General features: G+C 44.7%; 1 protein-coding gene across 1 annotated transcript in view; it reads right to left on the reverse strand.

Moving 5' to 3' along the window:
- Positions 1–15,303, reverse strand: part of eftud2 (elongation factor Tu GTP binding domain containing 2) — a 98,589-nt gene that overhangs the window by 56,462 nt on the left and 26,824 nt on the right. The window contains exons 11-17 of the mRNA XM_060901952.1: positions 14,563–14,687; positions 14,424–14,487; positions 14,247–14,337; positions 14,014–14,149; positions 13,771–13,898; positions 13,493–13,686; positions 5,137–5,248 (exon numbers count right to left, since the gene is read on the reverse strand). Of these exons, the coding sequence (XP_060757935.1) occupies positions 5,137–5,248; positions 13,493–13,686; positions 13,771–13,898; positions 14,014–14,149; positions 14,247–14,337; positions 14,424–14,487; positions 14,563–14,687 (850 nt within the window). The remainder of the gene's footprint in view (positions 1–5,136; positions 5,249–13,492; positions 13,687–13,770; positions 13,899–14,013; positions 14,150–14,246; positions 14,338–14,423; positions 14,488–14,562; positions 14,688–15,303) is intronic.

The raw sequence follows: 15,303 nt of genomic DNA on the forward strand, positions 1-15,303 counted from the left end.
CAAAATGGCGAATATCAACAACAACAGAACTGCGTGTCTTCCAGTGTTGCCAGATTGGGCGGTTTTAAGTGCATTTTGGTGGATTTAAACATATTTTGGGCTGGAAAACGTCAGCAGTATCTGGCAACACTGGTGTCTTCATCCACGTTGTTTTCCCGGTGCTTAGTGATGGCCATGACAACCGGAAAAAGGAAGTGCATTTTCACGCATGCGCATATTTCATTTCCGCATTATTACTATCATGTAGCACGGTCGCAAAAACTGCCGTGTGAACGCAAGTGGGGCTGCACCGGTGCTAACACGCTTCTCTCTAGTAAGCAGGTTTGTGACGCGTGAACGCTCCACAAAATTTACACCGGTGTAAGATATATCGCAACAAAATACATCGGTGCAGCATCGATGCAAATGTGCCGTGTGAACACCCCTTTGGTAGCACAATCATTTTAATAGTATTAATTCTGCCTCCTAATGATAACGGTAATAGGTTCCAGTGACCAAGATCATTTTTCATAGATTTGACAAGTGGGGGGAAATTGGCTTTGTAGAGATGCTTAAAATTGTGTAACCCAGATACCTAAATATTTAAAGGAGTACACCACCCCCAGGTGAAATTGAGTCAGTCCCTAGAGTTGGATGAGTGAGCCAAAGCGTTTTGTAGCCGACCTAGCCATTGCCCTGATCTAGAAACGCCCCGGTTAGCTTTAGCGTAGTCGCTGTAATCCGGCGTGTCCAGCTAGCATTGTCGTTGCAAAAGTGAATCAAATAACTCAAGATTTTTTTATAATTATTTCTCATGACCTGTACATTCACATCGAGTACGCATATCAATGCAAATTAACATGAAGGGATTTACTAGACCAATTTATATCTGGAACTATTTTTGGCCACAGCACAGGCAAAGCACCGCTGCAGGCACAAAGACACCACGCAGCACCTGAAAACCCTGGTTTCCCTGGTAACACTGGTGTATTGACGGAAGTTGTGGTGCTGCGTGGTGTCTTTGCGCCTGCAGCGGTGCTTTGCCTGTGCTGTGGCCGAAAATAGTTCCAGATATAAATTGGTCTAGTAAATCCCTTCGTGTTAATTTGCATTGATATGTGTACTCGATGTGAATGTACAGGTCATGAGAAATAATTATAAAAAAATCTTGAGTTATTTGATTCACTTTTGCAACGACAATGCTATCTGGACACGCCGGATTACAGCGACTACGCTAAGCTAAAGCTAACCGGGGCGTTTCTAGATCAGGGCAATGGCTAGGTCGGCTACAAAACGCTTTGGCTCACTCATCCAACTCTAGGGACTGCAGGGACTGACTCAATTTCACCTGGGGGTGGCGTATTCCTTTAAACTTATCTTTACTTATTTTAAAGGGCAGTGAATTAAGCACAGTCTGTTCGGCAGCAAGATTTATAGGCATAAGCTCAGTTTTTTGTGTGTTTATTTTGTAACCAGATATTTTCCCAAATGTATCTAACAGGGCAAGTGTTAATGGCAGACTGCTTAGTGGTTCAGATAAGTACAAAAGCATATCGTCCGCGTAAAGGGATACCTTATGTTCAGTGTTATTCCTCTGTATACCTTTGATTAAGATATTGTCACGTAGGGCAATCGCTAGAGCAGAGGTCACCAAACTACGGCCCGCGGGCCAGATCCGGCCCACCACCCCCTTTTGACCGGCCCCCCAGCCCCTCTGCCCCCCATCACTTGAACCGGCCCTATGAGGCAATCCCCAAAAGTGGTCATGGCCTATTTTTTTAAATTGCTTTTTGGCAAATAATACCATGTCTTCATCTTGTATTTTGTTGATTTTATCAATTAAAATTGATATTTAGTTATAAAATGAACTATTCATATTTTCCGAATTTTCATCATATGCTCGCGATCAAGCAGTGACAGGCAGCGCATGCGCAGAGAACTGTCAGTGTTCAGGACAGCAAAATGGCTAGCGGTAAGCGAAAAGCTGACAGAGTACAGAGTTTTTAAAGAACAGTGGACCACCGATTATTTTTTCGTTCAGTGTAAGGACCGTGCAGTTTATCTTGTATGTAAAGAAAGTGTGCCGGTTTTCAAAGAATATAATCTGCGTCGTCACTATGAAACCCGCCACAAAGAGTATGCTAGTTTGCGAGGGCAAACAAGAGAAGACAGGATTCGGAGGATGAAATGCGGACTGGCTGCACAACAGAATGTATTCCTTCGCCAAACCCAGATCAACCAGGCTGCTGTCCGAGCTAGCTATAAGGTAGCTCACCTACTAGCTACCCATGGAAAGCCGTTTACTGATGGGGACTTTGTTAAAGTATGCATGCTTGCTGTGGCCGAGGAGGTGTGTCCCGACAAGAAGGATGCACTCGACGCGGTGAGTCTCTCCGCACCTACTACGACCAGGCGAACCGAAGATTTGGGGGACAACGTGTATGACCAGCTGAATGAGAAAGCGTCAGAATTCGAGTTTTTTTGCTTTGGCCATGGATGAGAGCAATGACGTGCAGGACACAGCACAACTGCTGTGATCTATTGATCATATTATTATAATTTCACTGTTTTTTTAAATGTATTTATTTTATAGGCCTATTTATTTGACCTTTATTAAGTGCTGCATACAATTATTATTTATATTATTAATAATATCAACAGGCCTACCTACAATTTATAATTTTCCACTCACCTTTGCCAGTGTCAATCACCTCAACTAGGCAGATGTTTCTTACCTTGACAGCTTTGATGTTATTTTTATTAGAAAATAAATAAATGGAATATCTGTGGTATTTCAAATTAAAACAAAGTGTGAAGACTCGATTACTACTTTTGCAAACCACTAGTAAAGATAAACAAATATGTGCCAGGAATCAAGTGTTGATATAGTAGTATGGATATAGTAGTGGGGATGGCTGTGCCAGGCTAGTAATCTCTACTACACAATGAGGCCTGCTGGTGGTCATATTTGTCTGGGTCATACAATTCTATGTGATATAGCTGACCCGACCCCGGCCCCCATCACAGTCAGGAACGACAATGTGGCCCCCAGAGAAAAAAGTTTGGTGACCCCTGCGCTAGAGGTTCAATCGCCAGAGCGAATAGGAGTGGCGATAGAGGGCAGCCTTGCCTGGTCCCACGGCGCAATGGGAAGGAGGAGGATAAGTTGTTGTTTGTACGAATCGCTGCTAATGGGAGAGAGTAGAGAACATGAATCCAAGATACGAACTTTGCACTAAATCCAAATTTTTTTTTAATCATAATCATCTTTTATAGAAATCCCTTCACAAATGCCACAAAAATCCAACTCCAGTGAAGGGACAGCAGGAGTGGAAACAACGACCACGTGCTTGTGACCAATAACAATCGACTACACATAATGACTAAATGAGCGCTAAGCTTTTGACCAATCACAGCGTGTCTTAAATCGGCCTGGTGTGGTGGTGTAATTATCTCTGCGTGAACCGAACAATGGCGCAGTCTAAGCTGATTAAGTTTTTTGAGTGAGCATCTTCAAGCACTGAAGATGATTTAAGGGCTGAAACAGGCACGGGGGAGGCACAGTCAGAGCCCCGACCGTCTCCGAACACATCACACAGTGTCAGTAAAACAGGTTGGTTTAAAAAAAAAAAAAAAAAAAACACCGCCTACGCCAAACTGAAAGTGGCGTCAGCTGACAAGCAACTGCAGGGAGCCAAGTTTCGAGGGGCGTGGCATGTTGAATCCCTGTGGCGAACGCATGATGAAAAACGCCGTGTCGTTCTGTGTTCGGTTTATAAACCAACAGGAAAAGCCTAGGTCACAACCGGCCGTACGTGCTCTTACGGCCGGTCTACGTGCAAAAAACACAAGAAACGCACGGAGGGCGCGCGTGACGTGCTGATTTTCGAGCCGTAGACTGGCTGCAGAGGTTCTTTGTCATGTCAAACAAACTCTACGGGCGCTTACGGTTTTTTCAGGTTGCAAGACAAACTTACGGCCAACGTGCGTCTTTCTCCACGAACAAAAAAAAAAAAACCGCAGCGATTTGGGAAACGCCAAAAATCGCACGGCCAAAAAATCGTACGGCCGGTTGTGACCTAGGCTAAAATCGGATTACTTCACTGTTGGTTGTTCCGAGATTCTTCTCGACTCTGTTCAATTGTAAATCCAGTTTTGTGTTGAAGTAAAGGCTAAAGGGAGTCCTAATACCTCTCTTAAATAATTCCCTGCTAAAATAACCTTCAGTGAGCTCAAACTAAAGAGGTTTATTTTAGCTTGATGGTGCACAGGGCGCCCAAAATCAAGTCTCTCTTATTAGTCTGGAGTGGAGCCTAAATTTTATATGTAACGGAGAGATTTATCTGTATCTGTACAAATATTTGAATTGTGCCAGTTGGGTTGGTATAAACCTATATTAAGTCCACTTTGATATGACGGTAACTAAGAAAAAAATTAAAAATACAGACCAAGTGAAGAAAAAAAATAAGTCGAGAATATTTTTCAGAACCCAGGAGGAACTAGGAATTTATGTGCTAGAATGAAGATGCAGTTTCAATCTGCCAAATCTTCATTCTCATTCCTTCCGTGAATCAGACTCTCTTCATTTTTTCTGTCCATTCCAGTAAAATCGCATTCACGCAACACTGCCATCTAGTGTACACCTTTACACAACACCTTTGTAAAAGTGGTTATGGGTTCACAGATTCGCAGAAGTATAATTCTATCCTCAGGCATAATTGTTTTTCCAGTGTTCCCTGAGATACTAATTTCTCACTCTGGTGAGAAATGTGGTGGTGTAGTGGTTAGCGCTGTCGCCTCACAGCAAGAAGGCCCCGTGGCCGGCGAGGGCCTTTCTGCGCGGAGTTTGCATGTTCTCCCCGTGTCCGCGTGGGTTTCCTCCGGGTGCTCCGGTTTCCCCCACAGTCCAAAGACATGCAGGTTAGGTTAACTGGTGACTCTAAATTGACCGTAGGTGTGAATGTGAGTGTGAATGGTTGTCTGTGTCTATGTGTCAGCCCTGTGATGACCTGGCGACTTGTCCAGGGTGTACCCCGCCTTTCGCCCGTAGTCAGCTGGGATAGGCTCCAGCTTGCCTGCGACCCTGTAGAACAGGATAAAGCGGCTAGAGATAATGAGATGAGATGAGATAATAATAATAATAATAATACATCTCACCTCTTCGTTACCCCGAGGCTCTGTGATGGTGGCCGTTTTCACAATGGGCTGGTCACAGCCTTCAATTAACACCCAATTGCCAGCAGGGACCCGATTCACCTCAATCTGATACCTACGTAAACACAAAAACACACGGGAATCAGAGTCAGGGGTTTATATAAATGCAAAGAAAAAAAATACCTAGGCTTTTCTCCAGAACACAAAGGATAGTACAACCCAGTAACAAGCTGAGAGTAGAATCATCGTAGCAGGTCACCTCGACTGACTTTTTACCTCAAGTTTCTTTCAAGTGAGGAATTTAACCTTCTTGTCTGATCGGATATATTGGCACCCAAAGGCAAACAGAAACATGACTACGTTCAGACTAGGGCTGGGTATCACCAGATACCTCACGATATGATACTATGGTGATATTTTGCCCACGATAACGATAATATCACGGTACAGCGATTCTGCGATAATCGATATATTGCAAGAAATTTCAACCACATCACGATATCTGTGTCACTGAAGAAAATCAGAATTTATTGACCACTGTAAAATTACATTTCACATACATAACTACACACTCTTACCAGACATATATTTGTCTCTATTCCACTGCTGGCAAAACCAAGAGTTGCTTCACTACAACATACAGAAAATTCCCATTTCTGTGCTAGTATTCTCAACTTTTCTGTAAGCATGGACACATCAGTGCTGCTTCACAAGCAGAATCAAATTGTTTTATGAAAACTTAAAACTTGCACTGCAGACTGCACATACATTTCAGTGCTAACACTAATATCAATTTGTTCTTTGTAAACTTGAGAACATATACCGGAGAACATTTAACTTGTGCTTATTTTGCAGGAACAACACACTGTCTGAAACACATTGAAAAGTGCAGTGTGCATCTTAGTCTCCCACTGCGCATGCGCAGAACACATGAATTAGCAAGTTCTCATACAGACCGGTTTATTATTCAAAACAAGGCATTACAAATTATTTGACTCGGCCAAAGACTCGACCAATACGCACAAAACATAAAAATCGGCAAGTGCGTGAAATACTCACCGATTTTCTATCAGCCCAGCTGATCGGTAGGACAAAACTACTGTTGAATTTTCCTACCCTCCTGGATTTCGCGCATGCGCAGTAGGCTTGGTAGGAGAAATCCAAGAGGTAGGATAACTTTACAGAACACCGGCTCACTGTTTTTTTCTCCTTTCCTTTGGAATCCAAAGTGCCTCCAAACATCTGCCTTAAAGTTCGGCGGCGTCTCTAGGTTTACGTTAACAGCCATGCTTGCTTGTTTTTTTCCCCCTCACTGCAACCGCCGGGGAAAAAAGAGAAGACGAAGAGTGCCTTGCAGTGAGGGAGCGGCACAGCGACACCTCGCGGAGCGGAGGTGCGGAAGTCGTACTGGATTTACAACCCGTCTGAAACATGATTTGTTATTTGAAAAAATATCGATATTCAAATTTTGAGTATCGATATTGAATCAGAAGACAAAGTATCGCGATATATCGCCGTATCGATATTTTTGCACACCCCTAGTTCAGACTGCACCCTGAAACGACCCATATCCGATTTTTTTGCCCATATGCGACCTGTATCCGATTTGTTATTGACAATCTGAACGACACAGATCCGATTTTTTCGCATGCGACCCAGGCCGCTTGGATATGTGGTCCTAAATCCGATGCATATCCGATATTTTCACATGCGACTGCAGTCTGACCGGACAGGTCGCATTCATGCGACCTACACGTCATCAACAAGAGACAAACATCACTATTCTGCGTTGGCTAATCCCGCCTCTTTGGTGGAAAACAACAACAATGACATAATGCGCTACATGAACAGGCGCACACACAGTCTCTCGCGCACTCCGTCATATGCGCGATGCAGACATTAATGTGCGTGCGTGCTCTTGCTCACTTCGCGTGCGTGCTCTTGCTCTAATTCGCGTGCGTGCTCTTGCTCTAGATTCCGGGAGATATTCTCCAATTTGCGGGCATCAGGGAGCCGCTATCAATATGCGGGAGACTCCCGGAACTTCCGGGAGACTTGGGATGTCTGCACTAGACAGTGTTTATGTAGAGAGCATGCGCACTTCAATCAATCAATCAATCTTTCAACGGAGGTTGCTGCCACGACCCCACTCACACACACACCCTCTCTCTCACACAGACACTCTCTCTCTCTCTCTCTCTCTCTCTCTCACGCAGAGACACTCTCATTCACACACACACACACACAACCTCTCACACAGAGACACTCTCACTCACTCACACACACAGCATACGTGTCAATTTGCGCATGAGGGACACTTTTGGGTCGTTTTCCGTTCATATTGGAGATCGCATACAAGTCTCATATAATTGGTAATGTGAACGGCCTAACAAAAAAATCGGATTTCACAACAAATCGGATATGGGTCGTTTCAGGTTGCAGTCTGAACGTAGTGCATGACTATGGCCATATACATCGGCTTTTCTGTCTTGCACGTTTTTATGGTGGGTGGCACGGTGGTGTAAGTGGTTAGCACGGTCGCCTCACGGCAAGAAGGTTCTGGGTTCGAGTCCAGCAGCCGGCGAGGGCCTTTCTGTGCGGAGTTTGCATGTTCTCCTCGTGTCTGCATGGGTTTCCTCCGGGTGCTCTGGTTTCCCCCCACAGTCCAAAGACATGCAGGTTAGGTTAATATGGGACGGCCTTGGGCTGAGGTGCCCTTGAGCGAGGCACCGAACTCCCAACTGCTCCCCGGGCACTGTTAGCATGGCTGCCCACTGCTCTGGGTTTGTGTGTGGGCTCATTGCTCACATGTGTGTGTTCACTGCTTCAGATGGGTTAAATGCAGAGAGGAATTTCACAAGTGTCTGATGAATAAAGTTGTGCTTGCTTTCTTTCTTAATGGACTGTGCTCTTGTTTCCACTCTTTCTACTGCTGCATGACCTTTGTCCCTGTGACCACTCTTTATGCGTTCTGCTATTTTTATGTGCCATACTGCCAAGCAAACATCCCATCGTAAGATAATAAATACCTGAGCTCAGGGCTCTCGAGAAAATCTGAAGTAGCTGGCTTAAAAAAAAAAAAAAAAATAGTAGGCGGCTAATGCGCTAATGCTAGGGGGGTCTGGGGGCATGCTCCCAAAGAAAATTTTGAAATATTTACATGCCTTCTGGTGCATTCTCAGCTCATAAATTACGAACCATTTCCCTGTAAAATACTTGCAAATTATGTATGAAATTTCCCTCCAGATGTGTGGTGCTTGGCTTTCTGAGTTACCCTCTGTAGTACGCTGCCTGGCTCTGTAACATAACTACAGTCGCGTAGTCCGGCTCAGCCAATCAGAGCGCGAGAATCGATCAACAAATATGGTGTCGCTTCCGGTCATGCCAGGCCTTTCAATTCCATAATTTGGGCTACACCCTGTATTTCTGAATTTGGGCTTTTTCCGTCGTGATACAGGGTAATTTGGGCTTTTCTGCGCGCGCAAAGTGCTGTTTTCCCAGTGCTCCGTGTTTAAACCTGCTGCTGCTTTTTTTAGCGACAAATTTATGAATAAATAAAGAAATCTATGAAATGTTATTTTTACCTTTATTGCAAAATGTCTACAGCATTAATCCCTCTTAATGTACATGACAAAAATAATTAGAATACAGCCAGTTAGTATTTAAAAGACGTGTTGGGGCCTGAGGAGAGCCTGGAGGAAAGGAGCCTGGGAATGAAAAAGCAAGTTCTGCACTGTTGCCGTCAAAGAGACGAACCTGTAGCAGACCTGCGACACGAAAGGTTTTTCACTCACATCACAAGAATCGGCAGCGCAATTCACAGTATGTAGTCGGGTAAAAAAAGAGTTTAGTTTAAATGAAAGGCCAGTGTCTAAGACTATCATCAACAAGAGGACCAAGCTCCAAGTCACTGATTCCACCAACACTTACACAACTGTGTGGATTTAAGATGCAAGCTAGAGGTCTGCGCGGGTCGGATTTTTCAGTCCTGCTCCCGCCCGTGCCCGCATTGTGCAGTCCCACTCCCGCTCGCGCCCGCAAAGAATTATGATTTTTCAGTCCCGCTCCCGCCTGCCATATTTTGTCCCGCTCCCGCCCGCAAATCCCGCATGATGCAGATGTTCGCGTTATTTCTCAGGAAAGTTCTTGTCTTGACAGAGCGTGATGGTGCCCCACCCCCTACTTTGAGTGGATTTGAGCATAAATATCTACAGCTCACGTTCACATTTGTTATTATTTACCTTGTTTCTGAATTCAGCATGTAGTGTCTCTAATAATAATAATAATAATAATTAGTGCTGTCAAGCGATTAAAATATTTAATCGCGAATCGCACATTTTTGTCACATGAGAAACCATTGTAATTCTCTAATCAGCATAAAAAAGTGAATGGGCTTGCTTTGTACCATGAGTGAAGTGATTTACTGCTTGAGTTAGTCTACAACTCTAATCAGAAAGACAGGTTACACAGTGACGGTAGGCTTGACTCAATGCTATCCCAGAAATCCTTCCTGTAATATGCAAATTTGGCCGCCTCTGATTGGACAGCCAAATTTGCATATTACAGGAAGGATTTCTGGGATAGCATTGAGTCAAGCCTACCGTCACTGTGTAACCTGTTTAAAACACGTTTTTAGTTAGCGGGACTGCAGCTCATCACCGCTCCCACCCGCGCCTGCATATGTGCACTCCCGCTCCCGCCCGCATATGTGCACTTCCGGTCCCGCCCGCACCCGCAATGAGCTTTCAAAATTTGTCCCGCGCCGCACTGCTTTGCGGCGGGTCCCGCGAGTCCCGCGGGACTCTTGCAGGAGTGCAGGGCTCTAATGAAAGCTGTCTCTTAAATACACACAGTTGTGTCCTGAATAGCTCTCTTTTATTCGGTCTTTTACCTGATTTAAATCATATGACACTAGGTATCAGAGAGATATTGCAGTTGAGGTCTGATAATGTAGGATATAGGGCTATTTTTAGGTTTTTAAATGATACAGGAATTATTAGGAGAATTTAGCACAATAGTGTCAAACATTCTGATTCACACTCCAGTCCAGAAGGTGGCGGTAATGAACCTAAAAGCTGTTTGACAACCGCCATAAAACAATATAAAAGAAGAAGAAAGATGATTTACCTAATGTGGAAATCCCGCTCTGGTCATTGGCACGCGAGTCTTGCTCCTCCACGAAATCATGGCGTGCCGATCGCCGTTGATGGAGAATTCGTGCTCTGCGCAAAGCTTACAGCTAGTTCGACGAACCCGGAACTACATGGGAATGGTGCGGATTTTGCATCAATTACAAGAAATACATGCTAATTCCGGTGTTTTTAAAGAAGAAAGTCAAGACATTGGGTTTAAAGGCCAATTTATGCTGACAACCCAGTCCTCGCAGATGGCGTCTGCGTAGCCCCCCCCCCTTCGCAGACACTCTGCGCGCACCTCCCAAAAATTGTGACCACCGCAGAAGCCTCGCAGACAGCGTCGCAGACAAGAGGGCTCTGATTGGTCCACTCTACACGCACTTCTGCCTCCCTACTTTCCCGGTTTGTTTTGTTTTCACGACCGCCATTTTTAAAAACACGAGCAAAGATGGAGCAGCACAAAGAGCGGTTGATCAAGGAAGTGAGGAAGTACGTACATCTATACGACTCCAGTTCTAGTTATTATAAGTAACCGGAGGATAAACACTCCACTAACCACACCCACCAACTACTCCTAGCGATTTTGCGACTTCGCGCCCCCTTGCGTTGTGGTGGTGAATAACATCGCGCACGCCTATTACTCCCCGCTCAACGATAAATTACAACTGTCTGCAAAAAGCTATCTGCGAAAGCCTTGTCGCAAGAGCATGCAGAGGCCCTTATGCAGCCAAGTTTATTTAATCAACATTTTTTTTTTACTTTTGGTAGCATATTTTGGGCGCTTGACCTTGATTTGGGCGCCTACGATGTTATCCGTCGCAGGTTTCATGTAATTGAAAGTAGGGATGTTAACCGATGACCGTTTGACCGATGGTTGACCGAATCAACGTCAACCGGTTAATTATTTTTTGGTTGTCGGTTAAAAAAAAATCAATCATTTTGAAGCTGCCGATTGTGGAGCGGAGAACCTGGAATTCTGTGTTGTAAACACTTGGGGCATGTCATGCGGTGTAAGGACGACAGCTGACAAATCAGAAACACCCATTCAGTTATGTCCCGCCCTCCCGCCCCAGTTGAACACAGCTGCCACTCGGCGAAAGAAAAGTGCAGACACAGACTTTTTAGCTTACAAATTACTATTCTGGTTTTTTTTTTATTATTATTAGAAGGCACATGGAGTTTAGTCCTGCCTTGGCCAGTGCATTCTGAAAGTATGTTTCGGTCTGTAGCCAACAATGCATGTTATTGCAGATCATATCTCTCCACACAAACTAAAGGCGCAGATGCTGACTTTTGGAGGGAAGGGGAGAGAATGAAATGACAGCGGTGTCTGGAGGGGGAGTGACAAACGCAGCTTTTATGTCTGTGAGCCAAGTCGGTGACGGCTTCAGAGCAACTTCAATACCATGCAGTAATGGCGTGTTGATATTGGTAACGGCGTTATAGCGATTGTAGCTAATTAATTAGATTACCCAGCGTTATAACAGCCTTTATTTTAACGCCGTTATTCCCATCACTGAAATGTTATGTACTTCTTCTAGCACTTGACTTTATTTTCAACGCCATCATGGCCAACTGAAACTGTCTCTAAGCTGGAGCCATTTGTCCTCCGCTCCAACACAAACCCCTCGACATCAGTGCCGCGTTTGACTAAATGTTTCGCGCTGTAGAAAAGGTAATGTGAGTGGAGGGCAGCGACTGGGACTGAATGTGCGGATGCTCGAGGTTAGATTTAGAATAGATTCTAATAATTCCAATTCTAGAATTTTAAACCTCATAGGTTAACCAGGGCTTTGAACCAGAATTTTTTTCCTATTGGTTCGTTCCGAACAGAAACGGAATTTTAACGTTTCCGGTTTTGGGTTCCACCATTAAATAGACGTTCCCGAACCGGTTAGAACAAAAAAAATTTCGTTCCCGGAACGGTTAATTACGTTCCCGGTCAGCGGTTTAACAAATGGCCATAAAATTATGTCTCTGTCTCATCCAGCTTAAGCCAAATGTAGGCTAATTCTATTACAACCTTCATTAAATAAGACAAGAAATAATTCAAAACAATTATTATTTCAAATGTTGGCGATTTGGATTCTCAGTATGTCTTCCCATCTACACAAACAGAAAAAGTGCCAAAAATGAAAGAGAATTCGTTTAGTGTGTTACCAAAGGCTAGTCAGGCCCTATGCATTGATAGGCTAACAGAGGTTAACGTCATTTAATGTTCACGAGCCTCTCATTAACGTGGACAAATATATTGATATCGTGTTTGAAATTGACGTTTTTGAATAACGATAGACTGCAATATTTACCTCTTATTTAAGATGTGGAGACGTGATAGTAGTCCACCCTCCCGCTCTCTCCATTCAGTCAGCGAACGTCACACAGGAAGTGAACCCCACCAGGTCATAGAAACTTGCGCAGGAGAAGAATGACTTTTATTTGTAGGCTACGGAAACTTTGAGGAACGAAATAAAAACCGGTATTAACCGGTTACCATTATTTTTAATAAGCGTTTCTGTTCTGGAACATAAAAAATAATAAAGTTTCTGGTTTCGTTTCTGTTCCATGTGAAATAGAAAAAGTTCCCGGTTTTCATTTTCGTTCCTTGAACCGGTTCAAAGCCCTGAGGTTAACCGACTTTAACCGGCTAATGAGGCTCGGTGGTGGTCAAGATTTTTTTTAGTTTTCGCCATCCCTAATTGAAAGGCCTGCATGCTAGACCCAAGTTGGAGACAATTTCGTGGTGGAAAAATGAGATTTGCAGCAAAGACGATATAAATCGCTTGAACATCGAAAGGCAAGTTTTTCTCGGCTCGAGTAGCCGGTTCAGACTGTCTGCGTAGGCGGAGAAAACCTTGTGGACATCTCTACCGAGCTGTTTTAGCGGCACAAAACATGGAACAGACGCTTTTGTTTTCAGACGATTTCAGCGTGCAGCATCACAGAAGGTTTTGTGCGTCGGTATACCTTTATGAACGTTAAAAATCACTGTCAAGGATTTTCAGAAAACACTCAAAGCATGCTAATTAACTGGTAATAAATAAACGATAATATCGCTGTCACTGTGTCTGCAGTCGGCTCTCAAATTAGTGCAAAACGAACTCTGCTGGCTCGCTCGGTCTGGTTATCAAGTTTCAATGTGCAGTGGAAAAACAGCCTCGTGTGCTTCAAAATGGCTGCCACAGGGAACTTTGTTTCAAGCACCAACAACCAAAAGAGGCCATTACCGGGCTACAGAGATCCAGAGGCGTCCGACGGTGCAGATCTGCGAGTCCTCTTCATCCTCCAGTGTGTAATTCTCTCCTAGAACTTTCACCGGCTGCCCCGCCTGCAGGGTTCCGCTCAGAACCCGACCAAAGGCGTGGAACTGCACTCCGTCATCTGTGCTGTACATCTTCGTGGTGTGACACATTAACGGACCCTGAAACAAAGAGGAACATTAATCCAAAGCATGCTGGTCCTACTGCCACCATGCACACAAACACACACAGTCTTGGGTACATACATCAGGGTCACACTCCGTCATGGCCTCCCCCAGGTCGGAGTCCAGGCCTCCTGTATAGCTGTGTTCGATCTTGGCTCTGGCTCCCCCATGAGGAGACGGGATGTGCTGCACGCACATGTCCACAAAGCCTTTTTGGTCCAATAACAAGAAAATCAGATTAAATTATGACAAATCATATTCTATTTTATATACGTAGGACACATGACGTGTAATAGCGCGCCGTACTTTTAGGAAATCACAAACCTGTAAACTCCCCAAAGAAGCGGTTGCAGACTAGTCGCAGCAGAGGCCGGATGTTGAGTTTGAGCTCCTCTTTGGTCAGGTGGATCCCCAGTTCATCCAGTACACGTGGCAGCGAAGTGTCCACATCCCCGACCACCTACAGATAGATATGAGAAATTCGCATAGTTGAAGGGAACCTGCTGTTCAAATAATAAAATTAAAACTTCCCTAACATATGCGTGAACGGGGCTTACCTGCGAGAGGATCTTGTAGAGCGGCTCCAGGACGAACTCCACAAAGCTGCGCTGCGAGTTACTGTTGGGGGCTTTTTTGGTGAACTTCCTCCTGATTGACAGACAGCACAACCGATCACGTTAGAGGAAATATGAGACGCTTCTCATACTTAAAACAGCAGTTAAAGGGATTCTCACGTCTTGGGGTTGAAGTAGATGTCTCCCCAGAGTCTCTTTGCAAACTCGTTGTAGTTTATGTCACCTGGAAGGAAAATATATATATAAGTATATAGAGAAAAATCAAGTACAGGAATGCCAATTTGTCTAGTTGTGTTACCATAGGTATCGGAGTAGATCTTGGCGAAAGACCCGAGAGTAAAGCAGATGCTGTACTGTGAGGAAGCGAAGCATACGTTGCCTAGCAGAGGAGACACCACTAGAGACTCGTCAGTTGAATACGTGCTGAGAGAGAATGAAATGAAGATTATGTTTTTGTGTAGAAATACAATTGCCTATGTTATTTATTTAAAAAAAAAAAAAACAGCTCATGTAAAGTAAGCAGAGTAACTAAAACAGTGGCACCACTTATGGCCCTTTTCCACTACCCTTTTTCAGCTCGCTTCAGCCCGACACGGCTCGCGTTTCGACTACCTCAGAGCAGCACGACTCAGCTCGCTTCAGCCCTGCTTAGCACCCAAAACTCGCACGGTTTTGGAGTGGGGCTGAAGCGAGCCAAAGCGAGCCGAGTGAGGCTGGGGGCGTGAGCAGACACTCCCCTGTGCACTGATTGGTGAGGAGGAGTGTCCTCACATGCCCACACACGCCCCGCGAGCGCGCTGGGATCTGTAAACACCGTAAACCCGGAAGAAGAAGAATTACGAATTACGAGAATTTCTGAAGCCTTATGCGCCTCGCCTCATCTATACGCTCTTGCCAGTACCTGTTGACGTTGTCGGTGACAACAAGCCACAGCACCAAGACCAGCAACACTAACGACACCATGTCCTCCATGTTTATTGTTTACTATCCGGGTCGTGAGACTACCGCTTAAAAGGTCACTGATGTCACTGTTTGCGCC

Source organism: Neoarius graeffei, chromosome 20, assembly GCF_027579695.1.
Source record: "Neoarius graeffei isolate fNeoGra1 chromosome 20, fNeoGra1.pri, whole genome shotgun sequence".
In the NCBI taxonomy this organism is placed as follows: domain Eukaryota; kingdom Metazoa; phylum Chordata; class Actinopteri; order Siluriformes; family Ariidae; genus Neoarius; species Neoarius graeffei.